This window comes from Juglans microcarpa x Juglans regia, chromosome 1D (assembly GCF_004785595.1).
Source record: "Juglans microcarpa x Juglans regia isolate MS1-56 chromosome 1D, Jm3101_v1.0, whole genome shotgun sequence".
NCBI lineage: Eukaryota > Viridiplantae > Streptophyta > Magnoliopsida > Fagales > Juglandaceae > Juglans > Juglans microcarpa x Juglans regia.
Genome location: NC_054594.1, coordinates 10,979,645 through 10,991,026, shown reverse-complemented (window position 1 = coordinate 10,991,026; position 11,382 = coordinate 10,979,645). Strand labels below are relative to the sequence as shown.

Genomic DNA, 11,382 nt, shown 5'->3' with positions numbered 1-11,382 from the left:
ACCTGCACAAATTACACACTAGATCTCTAGGATTTTGTAATTCTTTTATAATTCTCCAAACTATAACTAGATCCATGAGTAATACGAAATATGTGCATCTATAAAGTGATGCAATATCATCCATTAAGTGAAACGATAGACTTATGACAAAATATAGTCCATGCAACCAGCAAATTAGAGGGGAAAAAAAAGTCCATTGGCCACAAGCAATTGATAATGATCACCACCACCTTCCCAATCATTTTAGTGCATGATACTTATTTTATTCTCAAGCTGCTGTATACAGTACACCATCCATATATATCACTTAAATAGTAAGATCATTTGATTTGTAAGATTCAAATTTTAAAATTTTTCTTTCAAATTAAATTATGTCACGTAAGCAGTATATGGTGTAGAGGTCTTAAAATAGCAGTACTCTATTAATAAACCCCAAGGGAAGAATTTAAGTGCATGGAAACTAAAATTAAAACACATGTTTTCATTATAAAACACAAGGATTTCTCTGGACCAGACAATATGAGGGCTCATACATTATCCTCTTGTACAAAATACGTGGTGCAATAGGTATTATACATGTGGTGAGAACATGGTTTAACGAGTAAACATGCACAGACAGGACAATAGTATTTGACATGGAGTAAGTGACGCCTCACTAGTATCCCAATAGGTAATAGTTTTCCTAATCCAAATTGAAAGCATGGAGAGAGTTATCTAGCCCCCACATAAATGCATAGAGAGTAAATAATATTTAAACCCTAATATCATTATTCCACACCCACCTATTGATCTTACTTCTTTCAACGAGTCACAAGTATTAGTTATAAAAGCTCATGAAATACTTGCATAAAGCAAAAGAAAATTTGAGAAAGTAGAAAACCATCTTTCATGATTTCCTTGCTGAAATTCAATCAAAACCTGGTCGGTAAAAAATTGTGGAGGTACCAACATGAAAGGGGGCCCTATGGAAGTCCATTATAGATTCACAATTTGGGAAGGATGGTGCTCGAAAGAGGGCCCATATGGCATGAGTTTGTGGAAATACATTAGAAGACATTGGAAGATCTTCCGAAGACATGAGCATATTGTGGTGGGCAATGGCTCTCGTGTCAGATTTTAGTCTAATAAATGGTGTGGTGAATAAAGCCTCCAAGACGCCTTCCCTACCATTTTGAGATAGCACGAGAAAAATGATGTAACGATAACCGATCTCTCCGTCTTTTCCAATGGCTCCCCCAATGAAATGTTGATTTTATTATGGCAACTTAAGATTGAGAGTTGAGAACTATCACAGGGTTCCATGCAACATTGTATTCTGTAAGTATGATAGAGGGTACCATCGATAAGATGCATTGGAGCCCCTCCAAGAAACATAGATTCAGTGTCAAATCATTTTGCCAACTTCTAACAAGCCTTGGAATGACTATGTTCCCATGAAAAAGTAAGTGGTAAACAAAAGCTCATTTAAAAGCAACTTTTTTTATAGACGTAATTGGACACAATTCTCACCATAGATAATTTAAGAGAATGTCGAGTGATGGTATTGTACTTGTGTTGTATGTGCAAGAAAAATGATAAATAAGTAGATCATTTGTTTTTACATTGTAAGGTGACCAGAACCATGTGAAATGATTTTTTTGTGAGAATTGGATTGTTATGGGTCATGCCTCATAGGGTGGACTTCCTTGCAAGTTGGAGAGGCCTTCAAGATAACTCACAAGTAGCAATCAACTGAAAAATAGTTTTTATATGTATGTGTTTGTGTATTTGGCAGAAAAGAAATGATAAGAGCTTTAAAGATAGTAAGAAAATGGACGAACTTAAAGGTTTCTTTTTTAATGGGCTAAATGTCCATAATTTTCTCCTTTCGATTGTAAAGTCTAACTAGGTACTTATCATCTATACTCTTATGTCTACTTGAATTTTGCCAACTTGAATAAAACTTCTTGATTACCTATAAAAAAAAATAAAAAATAAAAAATAAAATGATTTCCTTTTTCAATCATTCCTTCACCAAAACGGATTGAACTCAAGCCGGCGCTCAATTGGAGTGCACAATTTCATTCTTTTTCCCTTCCGGCATTATTTTTCAATCTCACCCCTAGGAAGTACTGATTATGAAGTAATGTATGCTTACATGGCACCAAACTGAAATTATGTCCATTTATCAGAGTTTAAACTTTAATGCCCGTGTTTATCTTACAAACAAGGTTTCAGTGTAGCTTGTTCTTTGACTATGTTTTTAGAGGAATTACAACCAAAAGAAAAGGGAAACAAAAGCAAATAAAGAAGGCAAATAGCCAAGGACCAACTTATGCAGATATTCCCCACCTCTAAACAATAGTACATACGGTTTTTGAGTATAAGAATTCAATCCATTTCCCGGTTGGTAACTAATGTTGAAGATGCGAAATGGTAACATTATTATAGCTTGAAATAGCAAAGTTCACATCAATGTAGCCAAATACAAGATTACAGACACTACAGTCCTCAACTTTCTATATAAAAAAGTTTCTGAAAAGGTTATTACAAGAAACATTATAACTTGTATCGGCATGATTACTTTCCTACTTGCACGTTGGTGCGGACTAAACAACTAAGATGTTCATATGTCCAACTTCGTTACTAAAAAGCCAAAATGCTGAGTAACTGAAAGAAAAACTCTTATTTTATTGATTAAATGCTATCCTATCCTAATAAATTTAAAGGCAAACCAGATGTGCCTCACCTTTCTCTAGGGTTCTCCTCATCTGATTGTGAAGATGGTGGTCCGGGTACAGAATCAACAAAGAACTCCTCCACTGAGATGAGGTAAAGCAATTAGCATATGACTAACAACACAGAGAGGAAACATGTTTAAATTTTAATCATGTAAATCAAGGAAAGAGTTCTCCTTGGGCTCACTTGAACACCAGCGTTAAAAAATCAAAATGTGATGATGCCCAGAAACAAATGTGGTACTCATACAGAATTAATAAAGAAACCATGTTGATACTGCTACTATGATAAAGAAACTTTCCTTTTTCACATGGACACACTGGATATTTCAGTGAATCAATACACTTTTTTTCACCTCTAAATTGCTTGAGTTCTATATGATTGTCTTAGAGATGTGTATGCATTTTTCCCATATATTTTGAAAAATATCATTTGCATTATTTTTTTACCAATCACCAAAACCATGCATATCGGCATCAAAATGAAGGTATTCAATTTCAATTACCTATATCCTCTTGCTCAGGCGAATCGAGCAAAATTTCTGAATCTGACGGCAAAAAGGGGGAACCAGGATAATTTCCCAAGGCTCCTAAATCTGCAAAGGAATTGTGAAAACAATGTATTAGCAAAAGCCTGAGCACAGGGAGAACAGGTTATGATATAACTGCTACGCGGTGTTTAGACGTAATGAAAGCGATTTCATGGCGCCAGAGTCCTTCAAGACAGCTTCAAAGTTCTGAATGTATCTTACTTATCAAAAAGAAAAAGTTATAAATGTATCTTGCCAAAACAACAGAACCATTATGTTATGCAGAAGATCTTCTCTCATTACTGAGCTTGAAGCAAGAACAAATATTCAAAAACTTGCATCACCAATTCCATAATATGTTTTTTAATCAGCGAACAAAAACTTTATTGATAAACAGAAAAGGTAAGATCCCAAGTACAGGGACAACCATCTCCTCAGAAAATGAAGAGAGTAAAGCCTACGCAATATTAATTTATACTTTCTGCTTTCTTTTAGGAGGAACTTAACATAATTGAATGCATTTGGTGTTATTTCGGGAATTTCAATAGTTAATACATATACTTCCTGCTTTCCATTAGGAGAAACTTCATCACACCTCTAAATACCACCATTTTTTCAATTTGAGTCCTAAACTACAAATAGGTTTCAATTTGCATCCTCCATCAAAAATCTTATTGATAGAATTGTACCATATTACCTACTTTCCTGCATCTTAATTGTCAGATCTTAACCAAAGGTCTTGGAGGTGCAAATTACAACTTTTCACAGTTTAGGATGCAAATTGAAAAGGGAGTGGTAGTGGTAGTTTCAAGGTGAAATGTAATTCTCCCTTTTATTTTACTTTGTATGTGCAACCAGTATTGTAGCAGTTAATAAAGATAAGTTACAAATTACCTCCCAAATTTGACAAATCAGCTGTTAGATCCGACAGACTGAAATTCCACTGGATCTGATCCAGTGATCTGAGAGAATCCCTGGAATTTCCAGCCCCACCATATGGTGCAAGTTGTAATCCTACCGAACTGGCCACATCAGATGTAAATGTGGTATCAAGTGCTGACGTGTCCACCCCCATTCCAGAAATTTCTGATGCAGTGAAGGGGAAATGGCCACTGGATGCAACTGATGTAGGACTCACAGGCATCTCTGACATAGTGCCATTTGGTGGAATAATGGGAGCCACATCAGCAGCACCCCTCTCCCTCACCATACTTCAACAAGATCATAAATAATTGCGATTAGCATAACTTCTATCGAGCAAAAATTCTTATATAGAAAGAAGCAAAACTGGGATTAAATTGTCATTGAACAAATGGACCAAACCCGCCAAAAATCAAAATAGAAAAAGTAGTTCTTGCCGGGAGCATAGCGTCGGAGACATCTTTATCTGAGGAGGTGGCTTCATATTTTGATGCAGATGTAAACTTGAGCATACACGTGCAAACAGGCGGAAATAAACATGACTCTTTACAATGAGAATATACCCATGCAAGCACATCATTGCATGCATATGCAACTGAGAGTTTACCAGTCAAACCATTTGAAATTCAAACAAGTGATCCAATAATATTCAAAGACAACAAACACTAATAAATTGAACATGGACCAACTACATTAAATTCCATTACTTAAAATAGGTAATCAATGTTAAATGACATGAAGATCGAGAAGTGCTCACTCATTCCCAGAATTCATCCGTATGTGATGAAAGTTGCTTGGAACAGGGACTCCATTAACCACATGACAGCTTGATATTCCACAGCCCATCGGATCGAGATGAGGTTGACCTGCTGCTGGAATTGGAGGTTGCTGTAGGATGGGGTATCCCATAGGTAAATTGTTAACTGCACTGCAAACAGGTGGCATTGAATAACAATGACAACAATAACATATAAATGTCACATAACAAGTCTTGCTCAGAACATTCAGCCTCCATAAGACATCATGAGCACCACACTTTTAGGCCCGGTATGGATACAAAAGTCGCTCCAACTCATCTCATCTAATCATTACAACTTTTCCACACAAAATATAATAAACAATTCAACTTTTTCAAATTCCAAAACAATAATAATATTGAAAATAATATTCTAACAATATTTTATTCAACTTTCATCTTATCTCATCTCAACTCACTATTCAAACCTCCCCTTAGAGGCAACCGAGTCTTTTTACCCAGCACACTAAGGAAGCAAAATTCCATAAGACAAAGAAAACCTAACAGAAATCCCCATGTATCCACTGAAGGTTTGGGAAAAAATAAAAGCAACTAGATACTAGCACTATTTTCATAAGTGGCCATGCAGAAACAGTCCAAAAACATACGTTTACATTTGCTTGGTATAAGGGGGATAAGGGTACTTGCAAACGTAATAAGGAAATTATGGCTTCCTCAAGGCACCAAACATCTCCAAAATTTATCATTCCAAGGAAAACCAGCCTCCCAAACCACCAGAGACTCTATCATAACAATTTTTTTCACCATCATTCTATTATTTACATGCAATAAAGGCTTATAAAGAAAATTAGATGTTACAGTTTCTATGCCTAAAAGCTGTGTTTTCAAGTACAGCAATATTTATGGATCCATTGCTACAAACAGTGAAACAGGCCACTATATGCATTAATTCAATCAAGGACTACCATTGCTTGTCAAGAATGAAACCCAAAAGCCTTTGACCATCTAATGAAGTGACATTTCAATATGTTGTGCCTTTGCTAACAGCAAAACTCCCATGGAGGGAAAGATCAGTTTTTTCGCACACACAATTTCGTGCACACAATGACATAAACTACCATTGTTTTATCAATTTGCACCCTAAATTATAAAAAACTATCAAACTACATCCTAATGTGCAAATTGTCGTGCACCCTCAATCAAGATTCATGTGGCACAATCGTAATGGTCAGATTTTAACCTAGGATGGAAATTTTGTAGTTTAGTGTGCAAATTAAAAAAAAAATGGTAGCTTGGAGTGCAAAATATAATTTCTTCCATTCTTCCTCTTCTGCTTTTCATTCTAGGTTGTATAGCCTTCTTTGTCAACGGCTTCACAGTCTACTGCTTCATAGCCTTCTTGGCCGTCTAAGAAGTCGATCTTTCTTCCACAAAGAGGCCCTCATCAATGTCCTCGCTGCCTTGGCCATTTTCTCCTTCAACTTTAGGGCCGGCCATCTTTGCCTTATCCGCAACAGCCTTTGACTTTGCAGCAAATGCCATGCCAGAACCAATTTTGGTCACAAGCCATTAAGCCTTGCTACACAAGGGAGATAAGGATGGCATGCCGCTTCTTATATTTTGTTTAGTAGATGAACTTGATTCTCCTTTTGAAATTGGAGGCAGGTGTCTCAAAAGAGGTGGACCACTTGTGAGTTTTGTGAAAATAGGACTTCTAATACACCCAGCCATTTATCATCAGAAAATTCCAATTATCCTGCCAATATAGGAGACATGTCCATCTCCAATATTATATAATGTGTTGTGTGCTTATGTTCAGGCCCCTTTCCATAGAAGCTTATTTGAAGGAATAACGCCCCCCCAGAGGGAACTTCTTGACTTGACTGGCCTCCCAAATAAACAGAATCATTGAGTGATAACTAATTTCTTCACTGCTCTTTTAATATTCATATTTAGTACCTTATAACGGCTTATAAAGAAAATTTAGTCAGAATCAACTATTACACCTATTATCGTAAAGAGTCCTAAAATTAATGAAATTCAGATGATAACCTCAATCTAAAATTAATATAACCCTTTATTCCTAACTAACAACTAACAACAGATTACGTAATAAGCTACCTATTATCCATGCACGTTAATGTGTGCTCTCAAACAGCCATACCATTGTAGGTTGAAGACTTACCAGGCATGGGATGGATCCCATTCTGGATGGGAGCCAAAGGAACCTTCGGAGCTACAGGATACTTCATGAGATGATACTGATGCTCGAGTAGATGATTGAACAGTAGGATTTGTCTTTTCAATTTTAGCCATATATAATATGCCCTGAAAAAGTCTGCATTTTCTTCTTCCAACTTTTGCCATACTGAATTAAATAAATAATATATTAAAAGAATGTCAGATTTAGCCAATCTGAAGATTCTTAAAATAAAAAAATAAAAGGTTTTACTCTAATTTTACAATTACAGTGTAAGTCAATTTCTTACTCAAGAAACAAAGACATAAAAAGTGATGGAAAAATCTCTAAATAGTGAAATAGTGATCCAAAACACTTCAATTCCAGTTTTCCATTCCATTAACCACTGAAGTGTAATATCATCAAACACTTCTAATTAACATATTCTTAATGCAACATACAAACAGAAATTCAAAGACCAACAAATAGGTTGCCTACCCAGAGTTGTAAATCCAGGATCTATCCTTGCGCGATTCAAGAGAGTTTTAACCACCTCATCTCTATTCATATATAATTGCAGACATCGCTCTATTAGATTCTGGACCTACAACAGCCATTTTGTAGAATTATAAACATAAGGATAGGAAAAATATTAGTTCATATCCTTTTCGAAGAAAATTAGAAAGAAAGAAAAAATGAAAAACAAACAATAGAAACATTAAGAGTAAGTTGCCTTACGAGTTCAATATCTTGGCGTGAAACTTTTTTGCCATCATTGCTTGAAGTAGATACTGAACCTGAATCTGTGACAGGAGCCTCAGTTGCATGGTTGTCTGGTTGTTCACCTTGGGACTCCTGTGAAACTTGGGTTGAGGATTGAATTTCTTGTGTGCTCTGTGACTCCACAGAAGTTCACTTCATTTTAGTGACAAGTATCACAAGTGCTACAACTAGCAGAAAATCAGACACATAAATGCACTACCATTAGGGTTGAAAGAAAATGACAGTAATATAATTTTATTTTTGAGAACCTGCGTGTATTGATTTTTGAGAAATCTACTATTGAGGTAGAATAAGGTGCCGTTTGGATAGTGAGTTGAGATGAGATGAGATGAAATGATTTTAAATGAGTTGAATAAAATATTGTTAGAATATTATGTTTTAATATTATTATTATTTTGGGATTTGAAAAAGTTGAATTGTTTATTATATTTTGTGTGGAAATTTGAGAAAGTTGTAATGATGAGATGAGATTAAATGAGTTGAGATCACTTCTCAATCTAAACGGGGCCTAAATCTTCTCTACCTTAATATGTATGCATAAAAAGGATATGGATTAAAGGAAATCAATAGAGATAAAGATATATTAAATGAGTTACCATTAATATCCAACTTAGCCAAGTTGTTTCTATCTATTTATCATATAAACCACATCTAATAGAAAAAGGGGCACCAATCATGCATGTCCTCAACATCATTAGAATTTGCAGAGTACATTGGTGTTTCAGTGTTTTTCTGGACTGTAGGGTACAACAATGTGGAGTTGTAGTGACAAAAAATCAACCAATATAGTTTATCATAACAAAGTATCATGGAGGTCAGACTGTAGATTCAAATTCGTGCATTAGTCGTTACAAGCTAAATGGTAGTGGCATTATTTGGCAACATAATCAGAACTACAAAGTTATAGAATATATGGTGAATATGAGATTTGGGCATGCAGTACAAGGAATAGTTTGGTATGAGAATTGGGAAGACAGTATGAGATATGGGTATGACGCAATGGTTGTGCAGAAAATTGACTACTCAAAAATTTATAAAAGAAAGAAACTCTAAGGCTTGTTTGGACACCAAGAGAATTCTCAAAATTCTCAAAACTTCTCATAATTTCATTCACAAACATCACTCAAATACAAAACACTTTTCAATTTCAAATGTTCAACTTTTTCATCTAATCATTACCTAATCATTATTCAAACACGAAAATCAATACAACTTTTACAAACTTCAAAACAAAAATAATATTAAAAACCTATATTCAACCAATTTTTTAACTTAATAATATTTTTATTCAACTTTTTCTCTCTCATTTCCCAAAATCAATAAAACATCTTCACTTAAACCATTTCACTATTATTCACAAAATTATGAGATACTCCAAGTGTCCAAACATGCCCTAAAAGCAAAAACAAGAAAGAGATTTACATGCTAAATGCCAAAGAAGAAAATTGTAGAGTATTATGAGCAGAACCTGCATAGTCTTCATTTCAGCTGAATGCAGTCCAACCACATCTCTCCAAATAGCACATGCACTCCCGACTACAGCTAAGACTCTAAATCACTGAGATCAAATTGTTGGCATGTATATCTAAATATCTCGTTACCTGAGGCAATTTTCACCTGGGAATCAAAAGATGAACCATGTTAGCACGCTACATAACCTTAGAAGTGAAAACATAACCTTAGAAACAAGTTCTATTCTAATGATAAAATGTTATTGATTTTATCCCAAAATATGGAGCATTTAAGCTTTCATAGTTCTCCAACTATGGAAGTTGTAAATCTGCAGGATGTCCTTAGTCATGGCTAAGTCTTCATTTTCTCACTATGGGTTCGAAGGGAATTATTAAAAATGAAAACATGAAATTATGATGTCTTTTATCAATAATCAAATATCTGATAAGCTGGAAATATAACATTTCTCTGCCATTCTCAAATATACCTACACATAAGCTGGGTCATATGGTAAAAATAAACTTAAAAACTCTAATCTTAAATAGAAACACTTATAAAATTAAAGAATTTAATAAATAAAAATAAAACAGACCCCACATTACAAATAATCATTTATCATTGGATAAAATTTGGAAATATTTCGGTGGAAATGTTTCGGTACTCCACAACAATTGTGATTGTTGTGCAACAATTTATCGTCGCACTAATTATCACATATTTGACAGTTTATTTCAACCATCAATGACAATAATAAACATTAATTCTCTGCAAATTGTTGTGCAGAAAAAATTTCAAATCTCCCAGTACAATGACACAAGTTATCTGAAATAGTTTTGTAGACCCTACATAATGTTTTCAGTTAAAATAATATAATATCATTTTCCTTGTTATATAAATGATAGAAGTACTCCTAGTACTCTTATCCATAAATCTCCACAAACCCCAAGCTTAAAGCAGATCGAAACAGAGCAACAAGGCCATTGTAAACTGAAACTTGGTACATCTCGACATCATTTTTTTTACAAATCAAAAGAAAAATCTGTGTACATTCCTTGTTTCTTTTTCTAGTTCCTGACTTGTAACTAGGTTTAGTTTTTGTATACTTCCTGTGTACTTGGCTTTGCCTTACCACTTGTCTTAATAAAATTTCTTATTCATCAAAAAAAAAAAAAAAATCTTCGTACATCTCAATTAAGAACAAGAACATGAAAAAAAGCGCAAAACCAAAAACAAAACAAAAAAAAAAAAGCAAGCAACCAGATCTCAGTCACGTCCATGAAAATATTGCAATTTACACAACATACACTTGCATAACCAAACAACATAAAACATAAAATAAAATGAAGGAACAAAGATGAAGATCTGGCAAGTATTACCTTCTACCCACTTTTTAAATCTCCAACAACACTGAAGAGAAACACTTTATTTCGACGAGTTAGGAGACCAACTTCATATTCAAAGAATATCGAGTATACCAGAGCTCTAGCAAACCAAAACCTTAACGAAATTTTCAAAAGGACTACTAGGGACTCGCTTGAACCACGAGTTTAAGGACAGCTATATAAAATTACCCAGGGAAGCTGAAATGCAGTAAGGTTCAAAACGATATTAGAGGAGCGAAATGATATTTACACCATAACAGAGACTAGGGTAAAAAACAGACACAGAGAGAGAGAGAGAGAGAGAGAGCCAGTGGGATATCTTCTTGGTCAACAGACAACGTTGGGAGGGTTAGCCTTACCCTGACATTACTGGAAAGCTCGACGGAGAGGCAGAGACCCTGAACGAGAAACAATGGGAATGAGAGAATAAAATTAAGAGAAATGCTATTATGTTATATAAAAAATATAAATATAAATTTGTCCTAACCGGCGCACACAGCAGTCATTGCTGGATTGTAATATAGTACTATTAAAAAATTTATAAAAAAATATATATTTATAAGAAAAATAATAGTTATAATTATAAATATATAAGCGCGTGTAATTATTTAAAAAAAAATAAATAAATATAAAATTTATATAAAAAAATTAATATTTTAAT

General features: G+C 34.4%; 1 protein-coding gene across 7 annotated transcripts; it reads right to left on the bottom strand.

Moving 5' to 3' along the window:
* Window positions 1–2,403: 2,403 nt before the first annotated feature.
* LOC121264686 lies at window positions 2,404–11,173 on the bottom strand. Of its 7 annotated transcripts, XM_041167986.1 has the most exons (10): window positions 11,081–11,173; window positions 10,716–10,919; window positions 9,356–9,504; window positions 7,843–7,998; window positions 7,603–7,708; window positions 7,111–7,293; window positions 4,926–5,091; window positions 4,139–4,458; window positions 3,224–3,313; window positions 2,404–2,801 (listed from the first exon to the last, which is right to left on the bottom strand). In XM_041167986.1, the coding sequence occupies exons 3-10, from the start codon at window positions 9,368–9,370 to the stop codon at window positions 2,725–2,727; spliced, it is 1,113 nt and encodes a 370-aa protein (XP_041023920.1). In that variant the 5' UTR covers window positions 9,371–9,504; window positions 10,716–10,919; window positions 11,081–11,173; the 3' UTR covers window positions 2,404–2,724. The 7 variants fall into 7 exon arrangements, with proteins under 7 accessions (XP_041023920.1, XP_041023926.1, XP_041023938.1 ...); XM_041167992.1 differs by lacking the exon at window positions 10,716–10,919; XM_041168004.1 differs by lacking the exon at window positions 10,716–10,919 and having other exon boundaries at window positions 4,142–4,458.
* Between the last annotated feature and the right edge of the window lie 209 nt (window positions 11,174–11,382).